The following is a 22,925-nucleotide window of genomic DNA, read 5'->3' on the forward strand; positions in this document are numbered from 1 at the left end:
GCAAATTGCTGCTAGGGATAAAGAGATGGTTGAGGGGGAGACGATAGAGAGTGGTAATCAATGGACACTGCTTATCATGGACTAATGTTATTAGTGGAGTCCCTCGGGGTTCAGTGTTGGGTCCATTATTGTTTTCTGAATTTATAAATGATATTGATGATGGTATATCAAGCTTAATGTCCAAGTTTGCAGACGATACAAAGGTTTGCAGGGTTGTTAAGGACACTACTGATGCTATGCTGCTGCAACTGGATCTGGAAAAGTTGAGCAGATGGGCTGAGAGGTGGCAAATGAAGTTTAACATTGACAAATGTAAAGTACTACATATGGGAAACAGTAATCCCAGAGCAACGTATCAACTCTGTGGTACTACACTGACAGTGGTAGAGAATGAAAAGGACCTGGGGGTAGGGAGATATGTTCTCTGAGCAGTGCAGATGGGCTGCAAGAGTAGCTTGGTACTGTCTTGTCAATGATATACAGAAATTTTTCTAGCAGGGATAAGGAAGTGATTGGTTTTTTTTTTTTTTTTTTAGGAGCATTAGTAACTAAGGCCATATTGCTCCGGGATATGCGGTGGCCATTCCCTGACCTTTCCGCATCCTCCGTATTTGGTGGTGATGTGCTCGAACCCTGGTCTAATCAGGAAGCGTGTGCTACGCACTGCTGCTCCTTCCCACCTGGCTACAAAGGTGGTCAGGAGGTAATTATTCCCTTGTATAAGGCAATGGTCAGGCCACACTTTGAGTACTGTATACAGGTCTGGAGACCTCATTTCAAGAAGAAGGCGGCGCCTCCGTAGCCAGGTGGGAAGGAGCAGCAGTGTGTAGCACACGCTTCTTGATTAGACCGGGGTTCGAGCCCATCACCACCAAATACGGAGGATGCGGAAAGGTCAAGGAATGACCACCGCATATCCTTGAGCAATATGGCCTTAGTTGCTAATGCTCCTAAAAACCAAAACAACAACAACAAGGAGGTAGAGCTGCTGGAACAAGTACAGAGAAGGGAAACAAGATTAGTGAATGGAACAAAGGGTTGCTCTTACGAAGAAAGGCTTAAATTTTGTAAATTACAGTGTCTGGAGACTAGGCACCGGCGAGGTGATCTGATAGAGGTGTATAAAGCCTTGAATAGTTTGAGCATGCTCAATGCTAATGAAATTGTTCCTCTTGCTCAGAATAATCACCTTAGAGGGCATAAATTCAAATTGAGGAAAGACCGATGTAGGATAGATGTGTGGAAATTTGCCTTTAGCTAGCGGGTAGTTGGTTGGTGGAACAGACTTCCATCTCTTGTTGTGAAAGTTGATAGCCTAAATAAATTTAAGGCTCAGCTGGACAGGTATTTGGAACAAATGGATGGGTGAAATGGGAGCGGTTTTATTATTTTTTTTTTTTTTGGCTGATGCTGCATAAGCTTGCTTTCTTGCATCATATGCCTCTACTAATGCTAATGCCCCAGCCCAAAAAAAAAAAAAGTGGTCTGTTATGATACTGTTTTGGTTTAAGTATCTAGTTAAGATTGTAGAAGGTATTGTCTTGGTATTTCTAAATTGTCTAAACTTCTAAATTATTTTGCTATTTCTCTTCAATCAATGACTTCTTTAATGAAGTGGTAGAGATGATGCTTCTGAGATGTATGTACTAAATAGCTTCACATAATATATATATATACTGCACATAATATATACTACACATTATATAATTCACATAATATAATAAGATACTCATATAATTTTGTTTATATAATGTTTATATACATATCAGTGTAAAAACATCATAGACAACTCTTAAAGGAAAAACTACGATAGTAGTGTAAATGGCATCATTTCAACTGTATCTCATATTGTGCTCATCCTTCACAAGGAGTTACCATGTATTGCATTGCCTCACTAATAACACTTCACTAATTGCACTGCCTCACTAATAATGCTAAGTAATGCTTCACTAATAGAGAAGCCTATTATTACTTATTCTCCGTGGGCACGACCATCCAGATGGCACCGTTTCAAGGCTTGTATATGTGTGGCATAATAACTCTACTATCCACTTGTCCCTATTAGACTTAGAAAAGCAAAAAGTAGAGGGAAAGTTATAGTAGGAGTATAAGAAAAGAAATGGTGTAGAAGAATGAAAAGGACAGTAACTCTTTCAACTCACACCACTCAAAAACTCATAAATTACTCGAATAGGCAATGCTTCCCCAGTATAGAAGACTATTATTACTATTATTCTTTGAATACCATGGTCCCCCTGGTGGCCGTTTCAAGGTTTGTTGGCCTTTCATCGGTGGATGGGCAGGCACCCTGGTATTGCAAACATGACAACCCAGTTGTGAAGATAATCCCACAATATGAGAGATGCCAAAAGGTGCATGTGATAATGTTTAAGTAAAATTAAATGTAACTCGGCATAATACTTTTAAGAGTTATAATTATCTTTTTAATATCAGTTGTTGGGGGGGGGTATGAAGAGAGAGTGAGATCACGGCATCAATTGTGGGGGGGAGAGAGAGATAAAGAGAGAGAGAGATTTTGAGAGGTAGCCGTGGGAACAATGAATAGAATAGATCGTTGGTGGACGGTTATGATGTGGATAATAGTTAAGAAAAGTTAAATACAATCGTGGCAACCCCTTTGTCAGGGAACATAATAAATAGCGTCTTCTATTACAAAAGGCTGTGACTGTTATGAAGACTGTCATTAAGTTGTATTTGCATGGTTAAACCTTTCCCCCCTTTTCTCAGTAAACTCCCCAACATAGTTATGGCTTATCTGTGTGCCTTGTGGCTTTGTTTAGGACCGGGTTTCATATACCCTAAATATAATAGGTGAGATTGGATGACCTATCTAACCCTTATATCGCGATTTGAACCCGTTTTTTTCGCGTTGTGTAACTAAGAAAGGATTTAATTAATAAATTTAATGAAATTACCTTCCTTAGCGCAATAATTTTTAATTGAAGTTAATCAACCCAAGGTGATTACTAATGTGATCTGAAGTCAGCAACGAGGCAGTATTAGAAACAAAACAATCATTTATTACAATATATATAAAAACACATTACATAGGAAAATACACACATATAGCTCATTCTCACTCTTATAACATTCATCTTCTTATTAAAGATTAGAAAATTATCATCATTTGATTTAAACCATTTTAGTATTATACCATGATTCCTTATAATTATATTTCTCTTACAAGGGCCATACCATCAATACAACAATCTATACTATCCATAAACATATATATATATATATATATTTTCTATTTGCCCTTGTTGAATATCAACTGGGTACCATCGTCTTTTCACCCTTTTCTCCTCAGTTTAATATTTAAAACAGTTAATATTTCAGGCATTTAATATTTAAGACATTTAATATTTTAAGACATTTAATATTTGTGAACATTTTAACATTTAAGACATTTATTATTTTAAGTACATACATTAGAATATCAGACCTTTATGTTAACCAGTTAATATTCATGGTACCTATTCTGTTGTACCGCGACATGTAATACAATTCATATGTAACATATATAAAACATAGAGAGAAATCAACTTAGAAAGGAATCATCTTTTAAAACTGCGTCACCGTAATATTCCATTTAAACTATCTCTCTCTCATTCTCATACATACATGATGAAACATTTCGCTTACCGTTTTCCTGTATCTTTCCCTCGTTTCGATCGAGATTTCTCCCTCTAAGGACGCTTCCCTCTGCTTGATTCTGCTGCTGGAAAGTTACTTGACTTCTTCAATATGATTTTCACTGGCACAATTCTTACTAAGGTAACGTTTACACTACAGACAAAAATCGCGACTATTTTAATCTTCTAAGTCGAACTATTTTCCAATTCTTCTTACTAATACTATACTATCTGTTTCTCACTTAACAACAACAATGCCAACACCTTTTACTTCTTAATTCTTCTCAAATCTTAACACTCAATTTTTCCTTCTATTTTTCTCTCCTTTGCTTTTATATTCAGGGTCAAATCTTTTGGGTATCTTTCCATCGCTTGTCTCATTGGATGTTCTAATTCCAAGGCCAAAATCTTAGGCGGTTCAAGTACCTTGTCATGGTTGAAAACTCTGTTGACTCTTCTTCTGGACCACTTAACGAGCAGCCAACCTTAAGTACGTCATGGCTACTGACACTGGTGTTACTTTTTTGACCATTTTTGGGCAAGCGAGATTGTTATTCAATATCACCATCATTCGGAAAGAGCTCAAGGTATTTTGTTGTTTATATGGGGAAGGAACTGTTCTTCCCCTGCTATAGCATCTTCCCATACTTGCTGAACGCTCGTGTGTTTATAAGAGAAGACACTTTTCCCTTGACATTCGTGACCTCTCAACGGAAGTTCTTATAGCTGAAATGTACTGTATATAATTTTCTCCTAAGCAAGGTTACGAGTGGGCTGGGTCTTTAGAAGATATTTAATATTTTAGTTCTAATTTCGAATAATATTTATTTAATTTTACTGATTTCCATCCTTGCTGATGGTATTACAATTTTATGGATTTCAACACAATCAAAATATATGTCAGCAACTAGGGAAATCAGACTAATAGTTAATTTATCCATTACTGAATATTTAATTTATCCGAAAAGAGAAAGGTGGGATTCATACCACTCGTAACACAGTGTAACACCATAGACAACTCTTAAAGGAAAAACTACGATAGTAATGTAAAGGGCATCATTTCAACTGTATCTCTATTAGTGAAGCATTACCTATTCGAGGCAACGCAGTACATGGTAACTCATTGTGAAGGATGAGCACAATATGAGATACAGTTGAAATGATGCCCTTTACACTACTGTCATAGTTTTTCCTTTAAGAGTTGTCTATGGTGTTTTCACACCGATATTATATAGATAATTATAACTCTTAAAAATATTATGCCTAGTTGAATTTAATTTTACTTAAACATCATCACATACACCTTGTGCATCTCTTATATTGTGGGATTATCTTCACAAATGGGTTGTCATGTTTGCAATACCAGGGTGCCTGCCCACCCACTGACCGATGAAAGGCCAACAAGCCTTGAAATGATGCCATCTGGGTGGTGATGCCCACTGAGAATAAGTGACACTAGTCTTCTCTGTTAGTGAAGCATTACTTATTCGAGGCAGCGCAGTACATGGTAACTCCTTGTGAAGGATGAGCACAATATGAGATAGAGTTGAAATGATGCCTTTTACACTACTATCGTAGTTTTTCCTTTAAGAGTTGTCTATGGTGTTTTTACACCAATATTATATAGATAATTATAACTCTTAAAAATATTATGCCCAGTTGCATTTAATTTTTCTTAAATAATGTTTATATGGACAATATTATATAATCATAACAGGAACAAATAAAAACTTTTGGGAATAATTCTTTTAAAATATTTTAATAGATAACTATAAAAATATTATAAAAATATTTTATACTATTTTAATAGATAACTATAAAAATATTATAAAAATATTATAAAAATATTTTATACTATTTTAATAGATAATTTCTTACATTGCAAAAGTGCAATGTAAGAAACTGACTACATTTAACTGCAGAATTTCTTTGTTAGAGGTGCCCTTTTTTTTAGTGAGAAACCATTGAACAAACACTATGATAAGTTTTAAATATTACAGTGACATTTAAGAATTCATTTGCATCCTAAAATTTCATTGTAATATTAACAAAGCTTGAACCAAGAATTAACCATAGCAAATACCACTTTCATGGGATTACATCTGGATAGAAATGATTTGTTTATTATATGAAAAGATAACAAAATGAAGCTAAGTACAGTACATTGTTCAAATTCAGATGCAGATTTCTTTGTGTACAGTATTGTGAAAGCACATTGTTCTGCAGACAAATGCCAGAATAGGTATTATATGCAAGTAATAGGACTTATTAAGGCCACTTTTATCCAGGTATGTTTATTAAACTCTATTTCATCTCTTATTAGGTATTTCTTTCTTCAGGACTGGGTGGAATGAGTGGTGCTCAAGCAAAAGCAGCTGTTATTTCTGGATGTATTGGAGTAATTGCTGAGGTAAAGTCTGATATAATAAGTATGTGTGTGTGTGTGTGTGTAAAACTGGATTTTGAGACAAAGTAAAGTGGGAAGTTCTCTCTATATACATTTATTCCTGATTCTGGAAGGCATAGTTTCATAATAGATGTTAACAAAATGCATAGTTTTCCTTCTCCAAGTTATAAAGTTAATTCATGAAGATTGATTTTAAAGCTCTGTTGTATTGCAGCACCTTGATCCAAAGGTTGTCCTGTGGCACCCATTAGGCGCCTCCATAGCCAGGTGGGAAGGAGCAGCAGCGCGTAGCACACGCTTCTTGATTAGACCGGAGTTCGAGCCCATCACCACCAAATACGGAGGATGCGGAAAGGTCAGGGAATGACCACCGCATATCCCCGGAGAAATATGGCCTTTGTTGCTAATGCTCCTAAAATCCAAAAAAAAAAAAAAAAAAGTGGCACCCATTAGGTCGGGTTGTCATAGGACATAAAAGTTTGTTTTTAACTTTTTAATTATTTTTATAAAAACTTGTACTCATTAAGATTAATTTTGAATAATGAAATGGATATTTCATTATTCAAATGAATAATAACAAAATTTACTTCAAAATGCATTGTGAGAAGGTAATGTTGATACATTCCCTTCTCATAGGTGTCTATAATGATAAAATAACACTCCACTAACTAAAGAAAGTGATTTTATTCAAACCACACACATATATACAGGGTATCTCAAAAATATTGGTACAAACGTTTAGGGGATGTAGGTAACGTCTAAAGGAATGTGAATCGCATAGGAACCCATAACCGGAAACGTCACGGGAAAGTAGTAGCAGAGGCACAAGAATCAGAAATGACACAAGACAGTAATTAGTGGCAAACATTTATTTGACATAATATTAACAATGGAGTACGAGATGGATGCATTTCATGATGTTACAACAGATGCTCGAAGGTTCCACCACAAGACGCGATGTATGCGTGATACCGACGCAGCATGGATTAGCGGACATGGTCGAACACACCTGGAGTTTCTTTGACAGTAGCAGCAGCGCAGACGAGTCTCGCCATGAGATCCATTTCCGTCTCCACAGGCGATTCATACACGATATATTTGAGGGCCCCCTACAGAAAGAAATCAAGGCTCGATAAATCAGGTGAGCGTGGGGGGCCAGGCAGTGGATTCACCACAACCAATCCATCGATGCCTGTTCAAATGGTCACGAACACACCTTCCATAATGGGCAGGTGCCCCGTCATTTTGAAACCAAATGTTGCGTCTGACATTTGCTGGAACATCGTCAAGTAACCCTTGTAGAACTTGCAAGAAAGATCCGATATTTAGCAGAGTTCATGCGGGATGGTAACAGGTATGGGCCGACTAAGCAGTCACCGACCATACCGGCCCACACATTTATTGCGAAGCGATGTTGTACCGCACGGGGGCGCACACTGTGTGGGTTGTCGTGAGCCCACACATGAGCATTGTGCTGATTGAATAATCCTTCCCAAGTGAAATAAGCCTCATCTGTGACCAAAACATAGGCTGGAAAATTCAAGTCTTGAACACTTTCTTGGAGAAATCACTGCGCAAAAGCCACACGTGCAGGATGATCTTGGGGGAGCAGTAACTGAACCCTTTGGAGATGAAAGGGGTGTAAGGAATCGTCGTGCCAAACATGCTGTACACTGCAATGAGACACTCCTAAGGCAGAGGCAATGGCACGTGTGCTGGTAGTAGGATTATTCTGGACTGCATTCAATACACTTTCTTCTATGGTGGGAGTTCGTGTCGAACGTGGTCTGCCTGCACTACTCCTGTTACCTCTAAATGACCCATAATTGCACAAATTTTGATGTACACACATAAACAAATGGTGGTCTGGTACATGTCTGTGTGGGAAGCATTCTCCATAAATTTGTTGAGCGGTTCGTCCATTGCCCTCTGCTAATCCATACACTAGGTGCATGTCTGCCAGCTCACAGTTCGTATATCGATGCACGCTCTTCGTGCGGCAACTACTGCTTGAATGAGTAAACCAGAAATTTTCCCTTTCGCAAACTGATGAACAGCGCCGTGTACCGACTTACGGTGAAGTTTCCGATTATGGGTTCCTATGCGATTCACATTCCTTTAGATGTTACCTACCTCCCCTAAACGTTTGTACCAATATTTTTGAGACACCCTGTATAGGACTCTCTTCAATATAGACAGTAACTGCAGGACTAAATAAATTGTTACAAGCTAAAAATTATAGTTAATCATAGTAATTGGGATATGCTACTTGAAAAGATCTAGAAAAATTAAGTAAATGTGATATTGAGATATTGATGAAGGCATATAAAGAGAAGTGGTAACTGAAGTTTAACATTAATAAGTGCATGGTTCTGCATATGGGTAGTAGTAAACCCAGAGTAACATACCAACTGTGTGGTACCATGCTGCAGACAGGCTGCTAAGACAGTTCATGGTGCTTTGTCAATGATATATGGGAATTTTACTAGCCAGAATGAGGTAATTATTCCACTATAATAAGGCACTGGTTGGGCCAAATCTTGAGTACTGCATATGGTCCTGGATGCTTCATTTTAGGAAGAATATGTATCTGTTGTAATTGGTGCGCAGAAGAGTGAGATCAGCAAGTAGAAAGGAAATTACCAAGAATACCCTTTTGTTCTCTTTGGTTCTGAAAATTGCAGCATCTGGAAACTAGACACCTGCAATCAACACTTTGTAAGCTAAGTGTTGATTGCATTTTGCTCTTGTTCAGAGAACTCACATAAGAAGAGAAACATTTAAATAGAGGATGGATGGTTGAGGAGAGATGTGGAGAAAATTTCTTTTAGCCAAAAGATAGCTTGGTTGGATTTAAGGAAGAATTAGAAAAAGTACACTGAGCAACAAAAAAAAAAAAATTTTTTTTTGTACATTCAGAGAAAAAATTGCAAATTCTGAAGGAATTCCAGTCATAATTTTTTCTCTGTCACAACTCCTTTGAGATATATATATATATATATATATGTAACTTATTGAATGAACAATTTCAAATATTATACAATAACATGTATACTACCTTAAAAATTAGTCTTATTCATTTTTAAAATACTTCAATCAAACATATATTATGATACACAGGTCGTCAGGGTGTCTGTTTTCTTAGAAATGTTTACTACTTATAGTTTTTCTTATAGTTCATTTTGCTTTCACTGTTAAGAAACTAGCAGTAATCTCCTTTCATGGCAGTATTCCAATGGCCTTCATACCACTTTTACATGAATAGGTCCTGACAAAAGCATTCCCTTCTCATTGCTTATATCTCCCAAATTTGAGCGCGAAAGAAAGCCGAAATGATTATGAAGAAAAAGAATTTTCAAAAACATTTGGCAAAGATATCTTTAGAATAGCATTGCAGTAAACATGGCACCAGAGATTCAGCATTATCTTCTTTCCTTCTTCCAAGAAATCCATGCACAACTGCTTTAAATGATTGCCAAGCTGCTAGTTAACTTATCTCTTAGCTTTGTTTCAGGTCTATCATATTTCAGGAGTTTCTTTATATGCAGCTCAATGGAAATTCCTCCTTTTAGTTTTGCATCTGTTAAATTGGGGCAGGTAGCAGAATTCACTTCCCTCTTTATCGAGAGCCTTAACAAAATTCTTCATTAATCCAAACTTTATATGCAAAGGTGGAAAAAGGACCTTTTTTTGGTTTAATTGCAGAACATCTTTTATATAACTTCACCCTTGTAAAAATTCCTCCATATTTTCCCACTGCTACATAATTTAATGTTTTTCTGTTACATAACTGTCTCACAAAACAGAAAATAATAGTATTTTATGAAACTTTCTTCTGTAGACTAGTGAGTAATCACTGATCTACAGAGAAGTTTCACAATTACCTTAAAATCACAGACATTCCAAGTAAGGTCATGGTTCTTTATTGCACTCAGGATTTTGGACATTCTTTTTCATGTTTCTTTCACATGAACAGCATGAAGTTGAGGAATGGGGGGATGTATATCCATTCTGCAGCAAAACTACTTTAAAACTTAATTTTGAACATTCAATAAACTAAACATATGTCATTCATTAGGATTGTGTTCAATGCCCACTTCATTCAGAAGTCCACTAATATCTTTAAGGAAACGTACTGTATTTCATAAGAGAATATTTTGAAAACATTATTTTATAATGTTTTTTATATACTGTAATTTTTGTTCCTGCTTCAGATAACTTCAAACTGTTGTAACCTAGAACCAAGGAGTTTTGCTTGCTCTTTATATAAGTTTAAATAATAAATTAATGAATTTAATTCTTCTTGCTTAATTAAGTGCAGCAAGTTATAATTTCTGGTTGTTGGTCAAAATCTGTTGCGGTGGATAGTTCAACAAAGCCTACAACACAAATTCTCTTCACCACTACTTCCTCAATCCCATGATTTTACTAAATCTGTGTCAATACTAATGGAACTAGGTTTTCATTATGTGGAACAGGCCTTATTGCAGGCAATGTGGCAGGATATTTGATTCTGTAATTGTTTTTTTCTGGACATCCCTGTTATTTTTGTAATGCAGAAATAGAAATTATCAATGTGGTTGCATAGTTTTTGCTACACCACAGAACAGAAAAAGGTATACTTTTAATTTTCCCATTTAACCACATTCTCAGATTTATATGCAGGTAATGCAGCACATAGGTGGAACCCAAGTTTCTTTCCTGATCCCCACATGTAGCAGAAATTGTCAGGGTGATTTGAACACTTCTTTAGCTTAAATGTTTTAACAATACAATGTGTAGCAAAATACAGAAAAGACAAACAATATGTAGTAGATACATAGATAAACTATACACATATACTCACCCTACAACTGGCTTTCTGTTACTGAGAGAGAGAGGCAGTCAGACGAGGTTGGATAATGTCTTAACCCTCCCCAACATTACTGCCATCTATGAACACATGCAAACATTATTATTTGCACGTAATACAACAGATCAGTGTCATTGTTATATCTACTTTCCTAAATTGTAGTAAGGTATATGTATTATAGGTACACACAAAAACCTGTATATGCAGAAATTATGATGTAATTGTTAATGTGATGTTTTAAGAATTAATTTCAAAATGAATGCATAAAAATTGACTGCAAAACAGCTGATATATTAATGGATGCAAAAATCATGTTGGACAGTGTTATTATCGGAAACGACGTTGTAGACAGATATATTTTTTTCACCCACTTTTTGCATCATTTTCCACCACTAATACTAATGGAACTAAGGTAAATATAGACCATGTCAAGAGAAACCACTGGATCTTGCGAATGAAGCTGAAACTGTTCTTAGTTATTAAACTGTCCATATTTTTGATAGTTATTATTATTATTACTCCCTGATTGGGGCTTCCACCTCATGAGGGGTATTGCTGCCAAGTACACAGGGTGGTTGTTGTTATGTTTGATGTTATTATTGGTTGAGAAACTCTCTGACAATCCTACAGGTGTTCGGGATTGTGAATTTCTGGAGTTCTTGGTAGGTGTTGGCTGGGAGACCTATTGCTGCTAGGCTGTTATGTAGGGTCTTTGGCACCATACCTGTGGTTGACATGATGATCGGGATGGTCGTTACATGTTGCATATGCCACATCTCTTTGATCTCCTGTCTTAGGTTCGTGTACTTCCTAATTTTTTCCCCATGGGTTTTCTGCAGGTTGCCAATGTTGGGTACCGCTATGTCAATCGGATCGGTAGCCTTTTCCTTCTTGTCCACAAGGGTTATGTCTGGTCTGTTGTGTGGGATTGTCCTATCCGTTATTATGCCATGGTCCCAGTACAGCTTGTGGGCTGGGGTCTCTAGCCTGGGGTTCGTACTTGTAGCACAGTACACTTTCTTCAACCAACTGGTATTTCTTTGCTAGCTTCTGATGTATTATCCTGTGTACTCAGTCTGGGTGATCACCTTGCATCCCACGGTGATGTGTTGGATCATTTCTGAGGCCAGGTGGCATCGTCGACATGTGTCATCTAACACACTTCTGCAGGTTGCCAGTGTTGGGTACCGCTACATTACAGCTTGTGGGCTGTACTAGAGACCCCGGCCCACAAGCCAGTACAGCTTGTGGGCTGGGGTCTCTAGCCTGGGGTTCGTACTTGTAGCACAGTACACTTTCTTCAACCAACTGGTATTTCTTTGCTAGCTTCTGATGTATTATCCTGGCTACCTGGTCGTGTCTACAAGTGTACTCAGTCTGGGTGATCACCTTGCATCCCGCGGTGATGTGTTGGATCATTTCTGAGGCCAGGTGGCATCGTCGACATGTGTCATCTAACACACTTCTGCAGGTTGCCCGTGTTGGGTACCGCTATGTCAATCGGATAGGTAGCCTTTTCCTTCTTGTCCACAAGGGTTATGTCTGGTCTGTTGTGTGGGATTGTGCTATCCGTTATTATGGCGCGGTCCCAGTACAGCTTGTGGGCTGGGGTCTCTAGCCTGGGGTTCATACTTGTAGCACGGTACACTTTCTTCAACCAACTGGTATTTCTTTGCTAGCTTCTGATGTATTATCCTGGCTACCTGGTCGTGTCTACGAGTGTACTCAGTCTGGGTGATCACCTTGCATCCCGCGGTGATGTGTTGGATCATTTCTGAGGCCAGGTGGCATCGTCGACATGTGTCATTAGCATTAGCATTAGTAGAGGCATATGATGCAAGAAAGCAAGCTTATTCAGCATCAGCCAAAAAAAAAAAAAAAAAAACCCTCTCCCATTTCACCCCTCCGTTCGTTCGAAATACCTGTCCAGTTGAGCTTTAAATTTGTTTAGGCTATCAACTTCAACAAGTGATGGAAGTCGGTTCCACCAACCAACCACCCGCTGGCCAAAGGCAAATTTCCGCACATCTATCCGACATCCGTCCTTCCTCAATTTGAATTTATGCCCTCTGAGCTGATTATTCTGAGAAAGATGAAGAATCCCATTGGCATTGAGCATGCCCAAACCATTCAAAGCCTTATACACCTCTATCAGATCACCTCGCCGGTGCCTAGTCTCCAGACTCTGTAATTTGCAAAACTTAAGCCTTTCTTCGTAAGAGCAACCCTTTGTTCCATTTACTAATCTTGTTGCCCTTCTCTGTACCCGTTCCAGCAGCTCTACATCCTTCTTGAAATGAGGCCTCCAGACCTGTATACAGTACTCAAGATGTGGCCTAACCATTGCCTTATACAAGGGAATAATCACCTCCTTATCCCTGCTAGAAAAATTCCTGTATATCATTGACAAGACACCATGAGCTACTCTTGCAGCTCGTCTGCACTGCTCAGAGAACTTCATATCTGCCTGCACAATTACCCCCAGGTCCTTTTCATTCTCCACCACTGTCAGTGTAGTACCGCAGAGTTGATACATTGCTCTGGGGTTACTGTTACCCATATGTAGTACTTTACATTTGTCAATGTTAAACTTCATTTGCCACCTCTCAGCCCATCTGTTCAACCTTTCCAGATCCTGTTGCAGCAGCATAGCGTCAGTGGTGTCCTTAACGACCCTGCCAACCTTTGTATCATCTGCAAACTTAGACATTAAACTTGATATCCCATCATCAATATCATTCATAAACACCGAAAACAACAATGGACCCAACCCTGAACCTTGAGGAACTCCACTAATAACATTAGTCCACGTTGAGCAGTGTCCATTGATTACCACTCTCTGTCTTCTGCCACTCAACCATCCCCTTATCCATAGCAGCAATTTGCCTCCAATGCCACACTGCTCCAATTTGTGCAGCAGTCTTCCATGTGCAACAGTATCAAAAGCCTTTCTAAGATCCAAATATATAATATCAAAGTTATTCCCTGCATCCAGTTCTTTTGTGACTACATCATAGTATCCAATCAAATTGGTCAGGCAAGACCTGCCCTTAACAAAACCATGCTGCGTCTGAGCTATAACTGAATTCTTGTCTAGATGATCCTGCAGTGCTTCTTTAACCAGTGCCTCCATTAATTTACCTGGAACAGAAGTTAAACTAACAGGTCTATAATTACTTGTGTCAGCCTTTGATCCTCCTTTGTGAATTGGGGTTACATTTGCACATCTCCAGTCTATGGGTACCTCCCCTGAGTCCAAAGAAGCTCTCATAATTATGGCTAGGGGTTTGCATACTTCCTTTGCTGCCTCCTTTAATATAACTGGATAGATCCCATCCACCCCAGGTGCCTTTTTTATGTTTATCCTCAACAATCTCTCCTCCACTTTCCTCTCAGTTATTACAAAATCATCCAGCTCACTGCCAATGTTTACTTTACCTACATCATTCTCCTTCCTGAATAACTCCTCATGCGTGAATGTAGATGCAAAATACTCGTTTAGATTGTTAGCCACCTGAGCAGGATCCTCAACTGTTGAACCATCAATATCCAGTGGACCAATCTGATTCATCCCTTTCCTTCTCGAGTTCAAGTATGTAAAGAACTCCTTTCTGTTTTTCTTTGCATCCTTTGCCAAGGATTTTTTGTAGTCTGCCTTTGCCTGCCTAATCTCCTTTGTGACTTGGTTACAGACCAACTTATATCTATCATAGGCTTCCATGTCACCCATTAATTTGTATGTATCCCATGCATTTTTCTTCTCTGCCACATGTCTCATTAGTCCATCTGACAATCATTTTGGCCTAAACCTTGAACAATATTTCTTAGTTGGTATGTAAAGCCTGGTAGCCACCAAGATTAGTTCCTTGAATGCTTCCCATTTTGAGTTTGCTGTTGGTAACATCATCAGTTGGTCCCACTGTATAGAATTTAAATACTGTCTCAGACCATCATAGTCGCCTTTACGAAAACAAAAACCCTTCCCTTTACCTCTGATGGTAGTTACCTCCTTGAGTAAATCCCACTTCAACACACTATGATCACTGCCACCTAGTGGTTCATTTATCTGCAGGTTCTTAATGCATGAAGAATCACTACTGATAATCAGATCAAGAGTATTGCTCCCTCTTGTTGCCTCACGAACATGCTGATGTAGAAAACAATCATCCAATAAATCCACAAAAGCCTTGCTAGTGTGCGAGTGACCAACCCACAAATTCCAGTCAATATCTGGGAAATTAAAATCCCCCATTGTAAGACTCTCTGATTTACTGGCCCACTCTACTTCCCAGAGTAAGACTCTCTGATTTACTGGCCCACTCTATTTCCCTGTACAATATATTATTATACTCATCAGAGTCATTAGGCCTATAGAACACTCCTACTCTCAATTTTGATTTCCCTATGCTTATGTCACACCAAACTGACTCGACACTGCCCTGTCCATCGATGTCAACTGGCTTCACTTCCTTTGACTTTATGTGTTTCTTAATTAATAGCATAACCCCTCCTCCCCTCCTGTCCTGTCTATCCTTTCGATATACATTGTATTCCCCAAATTCCAGTTCCGCATTACTTATATCTGTGTGACACCACGTCTCTGATATCCCAACAATATCTGCCTTTGATGTTTTGAGCAATACCTCAAATTCATCAAATTTATTTACCAAACTCCTAGCATTGGTGTACACGCAGGTATACATGCACCTGTTTCTATTCTTAGCTACCCTAACACAACCCATGTGTTTACTTGTAACGCAATGACTACCAGCAGTCTCTGAAATATCCTGCATCTTGTTTTTCAGACTTCTGCTCATTTGAATAGAAGCAGTGCAAGAATCACTTCCACCTCTGCCAGTGGCTACTGTTAATCTATTAGTCCTTGTATCCCCCCAACTAGCAGTTTTCCGACCCACCTAACACTGCCTCGACAGCATCAGCAAAAATTCTTGCACCCTTTCTATTTAAGTGTATCCCATCCCTGTAGAAGCAATCTCTCCTGTTAACAAGTACAGTCTCTCCTGTTAACAAGTACAGTCATCTAACACACTTCTGCAGGTTGCCAGTGTTAGGTACCGCTATGTCAATCGGATAGGTAGCCTTTTCATTCTTGTCCACAAGGGTTATGTCTGGTCTGTTGTGTGGGATTGTCCTATCCGTTATTATGGCGCGGTCCCAGTACAGCTTGTGGGCTGGGATCTCTAGCCTGGGGTTCATACTTGTAGCACGGTACACTTTTTTCAACCAACTGGTATTTCTTTGCTAGCTTCTGATGTATTATCCTGGCTACCTGGTCGTGTCTACGAGTGTACTCAGTCTGGGTGATCACCTTGCATCCCGCAGTGATGTGTTGGATAGTTTCTGAGGCCAAGTAGCATCATCGACATATGTCATCTAACATTCCAGGCTCCTTGGCAATGTATTTTCTATAGTTCCTGGTGTTGATTACTTGGTCCTAGATGGCAAGCATGAATCCTTCAGTCTCGGGGAAGAGCATCCTGCTCGTGAGCCATGCATTGGAAGCAATTTTATCTATGTGATCCTGATGGAGATCATTGTAGTGTCTGCCCTGGAGTGTCTCCTCTGCCCATCTTTCTAGCTTCGTTTGTACCTCCTGATTGTGGGGGAACTCCTCGCTTAGGTTGAGTGGGGTATACCGCTTGTCTGTCTTCCTTATGGCCTGGTGGAGTGCTGCTGTGTGTTTCTGGAAGTAATCCTTCAGGTTAACTATCGCTGTCTTCTATTGCTCAATGAGGTCTATCAGGCCCCTTCCTCCTTCTTCCCGGGCAATTGTCAGTCTCTCCATGCAGATCTCGGGTGGTGTTGGCAGCTCTTGGTCATCATTGTCCTTGTCTTTCTCATGATATCCTCCAGCTCGGTGGTAGTCCAATCTGTGATCCCAAGGAGTATGTTAGCACTGGGACTGCATAGGTGTTTATGGCTTCAACTGTGTTCCCTCCATTTAGCAGGCTTCTGAGTCTCTGATAGTATTTTTTGGTCAGGCAGGCCTTAATTTCCTTGTGCTCTAACTGCTGAGCCTGCATCAGCCCTAGGTATTTGTAGCTCTCTCTTTCTGTCATAGCTTCAATCTCTTTACCAGTCAGCAGCTGGTAGTTTCGGCCAACTAATTTTCCCTGGTGCAGTGTGTGGGTCTTGCATTTGTCTAGACCAAATTCCATCCTGATGTCCTTGCTGAATTCTTCTGTGATCCGGAGTAGTTGCTGGAGTTGCTTCTCGGTTGCCGCGTAGAGCTTGATGTCATCCATATACATCAGGTGGGTGAGGGTGTACAGGTTCTTTCTTCCTTCTTTGAGGATTGACTTGGCGCATTATGGCCTTAGCTGCCGATGCTCCATTAAAAACCAAACCAACAACAACAACAACAACCTTCTTTGAGGTTATATACATACTTGCTGCTGTTAAGCATGGTGGATAGCGTGTTGAGTGCTAGACAGAACCACAGTGGACTCAGAGCATCTTCCTAAAAGATTCCTCTTCTAATGGGGGTTGGTCTGGTTGTGATGTTCTCAACCTTAATGGTGGTACTCCATTTCACCATTGTTACTCCTAGGAAGTTTGTCACTATTGGATTGACCTTGTAGATCTTCAGGGGTCTCTGTTAGCCAGCTATGAGGTAGTACGGAGTCGAAGGTCTTGTGGTAATTGATGTAGTCCATGTATAGGTTGCAGTGCTTCTTGTAGGCTTGCTCCATAATTGCGGAATCTGTGGTTAATTGATCCTTGCATCCTTTCTGCTCTTTGGCCATTATGTTCTGACTCTCTAAGTGTTCTGATATCTTCTTGGTTATGCAGCTGATCAAGATCATCGTTGGAAGGGAAGTGATTGGCCTCCCAACTCAACTGTATTTCGCCGGATTTCTTGTATCTTCATCTTTAGGCTTCAGATATGTGACTCCTTTGGTGAGAAACTTCGGGATTGTCTCCGGGTGCCTTATTTGAGTGAACTGCTCTGCTAGGTGCTTGTGTGTGCAGGTGAGCTTCTTGTACCAGTAGTTGTGGATGTTATCAATTCCTGGGGTTTGCCAGTCGTGGGTGTTCCTGATCGACTGTTTTACTTCTACTTCTCGAATCGCCCACTCTCTCATCTCTTGTATGTCCTTGGTTTTCTTCCATTCTACTTCTATCCAGGGTGCTCTGCTGTTATATCTTACTTCACTGCTCCAGATATTTCCCCAGAACTCCTCGATCATCTTCTTCCTGGGTGGTCCGTTTCCTGCTTTCTCATCTTCATCCAGTTTCCTGTAGAAGGCTCTTTGGTCCTCATTGAAGATTCGGTTGTTTATTTTCCTCTGGAAGCTCTCTTTGTATTTGCATAGTCTCTTGCTGAGTGTGAGGAGGTTCTGCTTCAGTGTGTCCAAGTATTCTCCTATTCTCTGATTTCTGATCTCATGTTTGCTTATGGATGCTGTCTCTCTCTTGAGGATGCTCTTCACCTTTCCAATCATTGGGAGGCAGGTGATTGGCCTGTATTTTGTCAGGTTTCTTGTATATTTGTCTTTAGGCTTCAGCTATGTGACTCCTTTGGTGAGAATCTTCGGGATTGTCTCCGGGTGCCTTATCATTCGAGTGAACTGATATTATTATTATTATTATTATTATTATTATTAGCCATATAGTGCAAGGAAGCCTGAGGCCTATGCTGCACCAGCCTAAAAAAAAATAAATAATTTTAGTTGATTTGGCAGTATTATTTGCTTTAGAATTCTCACAGTTCATGCGGATAGATGTTTGCCAGGGTGAAATCTTTTGTACAGTGCTGAACTCGTGCCTACATAAAGTAGGCAGTTGAAAAGGCTGCTTAAGCATGGGTAATGCATCTCCATCATTTCTACTATCCAGGTAAAAAAAAAAAGGTAAACTGCAGCCATTATCAACCCACTGCAGGATGGAAGCCTCCTCAATGTTTCGTGCTGACTACCCAGGTAGTATAATTTTATTATATCTCATATTGTGAATACCTTCACAATGAGTTGTCTAGGTATTGCACTAATTCAAATAAGTAATGCTTCTCTGGTAGAGAAGACTACTGTTACTTATTCTCAGATGGGCACCACCACCACCCACCCAGACAATACCGTTTCGAAGCTGGTTGGCTTCATCATCAGTAGGTGAGCAGATACCCTGTTGCAATAGTGACAACCCAGTTATGAAGTGTAACTCCACAATATGAAAGATGCTTGATGGTGTGCATGGTTTAATCTAAATATATTTCTTGACTAAATGTTAGAGTATGAAAAGGCTGTTTAAGCATGGGTAATGCATCTCCATCATTTCTACTACCCAAGTAGTATGCATGCGTTGTTTTATTATATTGTGAATTTATAGAAACTCTTTATAAAAAACTCTCATATTTAGATTAAACCATGCACACCATCAAGCATCTCTCATATATAATACCTTCACAACAAGTTGTCATGGTATTGCACTACCTCAAATAAGTAAAGCTTCACCAATGGAGAAGACTAATATTACTTATTCTCAGTGGACACCACTACCCAGATGGCTCTGCTTCAAGGCTTGTTGGCCACTCCTTGGTGGGCAGGTAGGTACCTTGGTGTTGCAATCATGATAATCCAGTTATAAACTCTAACACCACAATAAGAGAGATGCCTGATGATGCGCAATAGCATAAACTAAAGTGATTATTTTGCATAAAGCATGAGACTATGCGTAAGATTTGCTTGTGAATGGTTAGTGCCATTTCACCACGTTTTGTTCTTAGTAAACTGCTGAAGTAGATAAATTGGCATCATTTTAATTGTATCTCATATTGTCAATACCTTCACAAAGAGTTGCCATAGTATTGAACTACCTCAAATAAGTAACGCTTCAAGTAAGCAATGATAAGTAAAGCTTCACATTCATCTACTTCGACAGTTTACTACGAACAAAACATGCGGCAATGGCACTAACCTGTCACAGTATTCAAGATGCGGCCATGTTTAGGCTGCATCTTGAATACTGTGATCGGTACTCTTCAGGGATTACTTTAGTCAGTTTACTTCAGTTTCTAATTTTTTTAAATGACACTGATGAAGGATAGTGGCTACAATGTTAAAATTTGAGGATGATATAAAGTTCGGTGGAGTGAATAATAAACAGCATCAAGCAACACACTCCTTCAGGATGACTTGAATAGTTTCAGGGAAGGTAAATTAAGTGGAAGGAGGGATGAGGTTTCTATTGTGGGGTTAGCATTGGTATTCCCGCAGGTGGCTATATGGCTAAGCAGTTAACATTGGCATTAGTAGCGGCATATGATGCAAGAAAGCAAGCTTATGCAGCATCAGCCAAAAAAAAAACTCTCCCATTTCACCCCTCCGTTCGTTCCAAGTACCTGTCCAGCTCAGCCTTAAATTTATTTAGGCTGTCAACTTCTACAACAAGGGATGGAAGTCTGTTCCACCAACCAACCACCCACTGGCTAAAGGCAAACTTCCGCACATCTATCCTACATCTGTCTTTCCTCAATTTGAATTTATGCCCACTCAGGTGATTATTCTGAGCAAGAGGAAGAATTCCATCAGCATTGAGCATGCTCAAACCATTCAAGGCTTTATACACCTCAGTCAGATCACCTTGCAGGTGCCTAGTCTCTAGACACTGTAATTTGCAAAATTTAAGCCTTTCTTCACAAGAGCAACCCTTTGTTCCATTCACTAATCTTGTTGCCCTTCTCTGTACTCGTTCCAACAGCTCTACATCCTCCTTAAAATGAGGCCTCCAGACCCGTATGCAGTACTAAAGGTGTGGCCTGACCATTGCCTTACATAAGGGGATAATCATCTCCTTATCCCTGCTAGAAAAATTCTTGTATATCATTGACAATGATATACATTTGTGAGCTACTCTTGCAGACCATCTGCACGGCTCAGAAAACTTCATATCTGCTTGCACAATTACTCCCAGGTCCTTTTAATTCTCTACCACTGTCAGTGTAGTACCACAGAGTTGATACATCAGTTTGGGGGTTGCTGCTTCCCATATGTAGTACTTTACATTTTTCAATGTTAAACTTCATTTGCCACCTCTGAGCCCATCTGCTCAACTTTTCTAGATCCTGTTGCAGCAGCAGCGTACTGTCATTAGTGTCCTTTACAACCCTGCCAACCTTCATATCGTCTGCCAACTTGGACATTAAGCTTGATATGCCATCATCAGTATCATTTATAAATACAGAAAACAATAATGAACCCAATACTGGACCTTGAGGGACTCCACTAATAACATTAGTCCACGATGAGCAGTGTCCATTGATTACCACTCTCTGTCTTCTCCCACTCAACCATCCCTTTTTCCTAGCAGTAATTTGCCTCCAATGCCACACTGCTCCAATTTGTTTAGCAGTCTTCCGTGTGTAACAGTATCAAAAGCCTTTGTAAGATCCCAATATATGATATTAAAGTTATTCCCCGCATCCAGTTCCTTTGTGACCACATCATATTATCCAGTCAAATTGGTCAGGCAAGACTTTCCTTTAAAAAAACCGTGCTGTGTCCGAGCTATAACTGAAGTCTTGTCTAGATGACCCTGCAGTACTTCTTTATCCAGTGCCTCCGTTAATCTGCAGAATAGGAATGAGCAGTTATTCAGGGAGGGAAATGCCAGAGGTGAGTTATTCATTTATTCACTAAGCCAGAGGTGAGTTATTCACTAAGTTATTCATTTAGTTTGTTAGCTACCTGAGCAGAATCATCGACAGTTTAACCATCAATATCCAGTGGACTAATCTGATTCATCCCTTTCCTTCTAGAGTTTACATAGGTAAAGAACTCTTTGTTGTTTTTCTTTGCATCCTTTGCCAAATATTTCTCATAATTTGCTTTTGCCTGCCTAATCTCCTTTGTGACTTGGTTACAGACCAGCTTATATCTATCATAGGCTTGCATGTCACCCATTAATTTATATGTATCCCATGCATTTTTCTTCTCTGCCACGTGTCTCATTAGTTCATCTGACATCCATTTAGGCCTAAACCTTGAACAATATTTCTTAGTTGGTATGTAAAGCCCAGTAGCTTCCAAGATAAATTCTTTGATTTATACAAAGGGATAATACCTCTTTATCCCTACTATCAAATACCTCCTTATCCTTACTATGCTTGAAGTAAGTAATGATAAGTAAACCTTCACCTTCATTTACTTTGACAGTTCACTATGAACAAAACATGGCGCAATGGCACTAACCTGTCACAGTATTCAAGATGCAGCCTAACCACGACTGCATCTTGAATACTGTGATTTATACAAAGTGATAATACCTCCTTATACCTACTAGCAAAGTTTGCATATATCACTGACTAAGTCTCATTAGCTGTCCTATCAGTATATCTGCACTACTCAGAGAATTTCATGTCTGACTGCACAATTACCACTAGATCTTTTTAATTCTTCACTACCCTGAGTGTAGTACCACACAGGTACTACACTCAGGGTAGTACCACACAGGTGATAAATTACTCTGAGGTTACTGCAACCCATATGCTGTACCTTGCATTTGTCAATGTTAAACTTCAACTGCCATTTCTTAGCCCATCAACCCAATTTTCCTAGATCTTGTTGCAGTAGCTCACCCTGATGACTTTCATTAACCCTGCCAACCTTTGTATCATCTACAACCTTAGACCAGGTGGGCAGTAGCAGCAGTGCATAGCACACCCTTCTTGGTTAGACCAGGGTTCGAGCCTGTGACAAACAAATACGGAGGATGCGGAAAGGTCAGGGAATAACCACCACATATCCCCAGAGCAATATGGCCTTAGTTGCTAATGCTCCTAAAAAAAAAAAAAAAAAAAAACCAAGTAAAAAACTTAGACATTAAGCCTGATATACCTTCATGAATATGATTAATAAATTTTGAAAACAACAATGGACCCAGCACTGAACACTAGGGTACTGCACTAATAATATCAGTCTATGAAGAGCAGTGCTCATTGATAACCACTTTCTGTCTTATTCCGCTTCACTATCCCTTTATCCATAGTAGTAAC

General features: G+C 39.3%; 1 protein-coding gene across 2 annotated transcripts in view; it reads left to right on the forward strand.

Moving 5' to 3' along the window:
- The window catches only part of LOC150086861 (urocanate hydratase-like), a 379,529-nt gene that overhangs the window by 83,223 nt on the left and 273,381 nt on the right, over positions 1-22,925 (forward strand). For both annotated transcript variants that reach the window (XM_090371633.1, XM_090371634.1), the window contains exon 7: positions 5,980-6,066. In XM_090371633.1, coding sequence (XP_090227759.1) covers positions 5,980-6,066 — 87 coding nt within the window. The remainder of the gene's footprint in view (positions 1-5,979; positions 6,067-22,925) is intronic.

The sequence above is a fragment of the Mastigoproctus giganteus genome, chromosome 4, assembly GCF_048544385.1.
Source record: "Mastigoproctus giganteus isolate SK-2022 chromosome 4, ASM4854438v1, whole genome shotgun sequence".
Lineage (NCBI taxonomy): Eukaryota > Metazoa > Arthropoda > Arachnida > Uropygi > Thelyphonidae > Mastigoproctus > Mastigoproctus giganteus.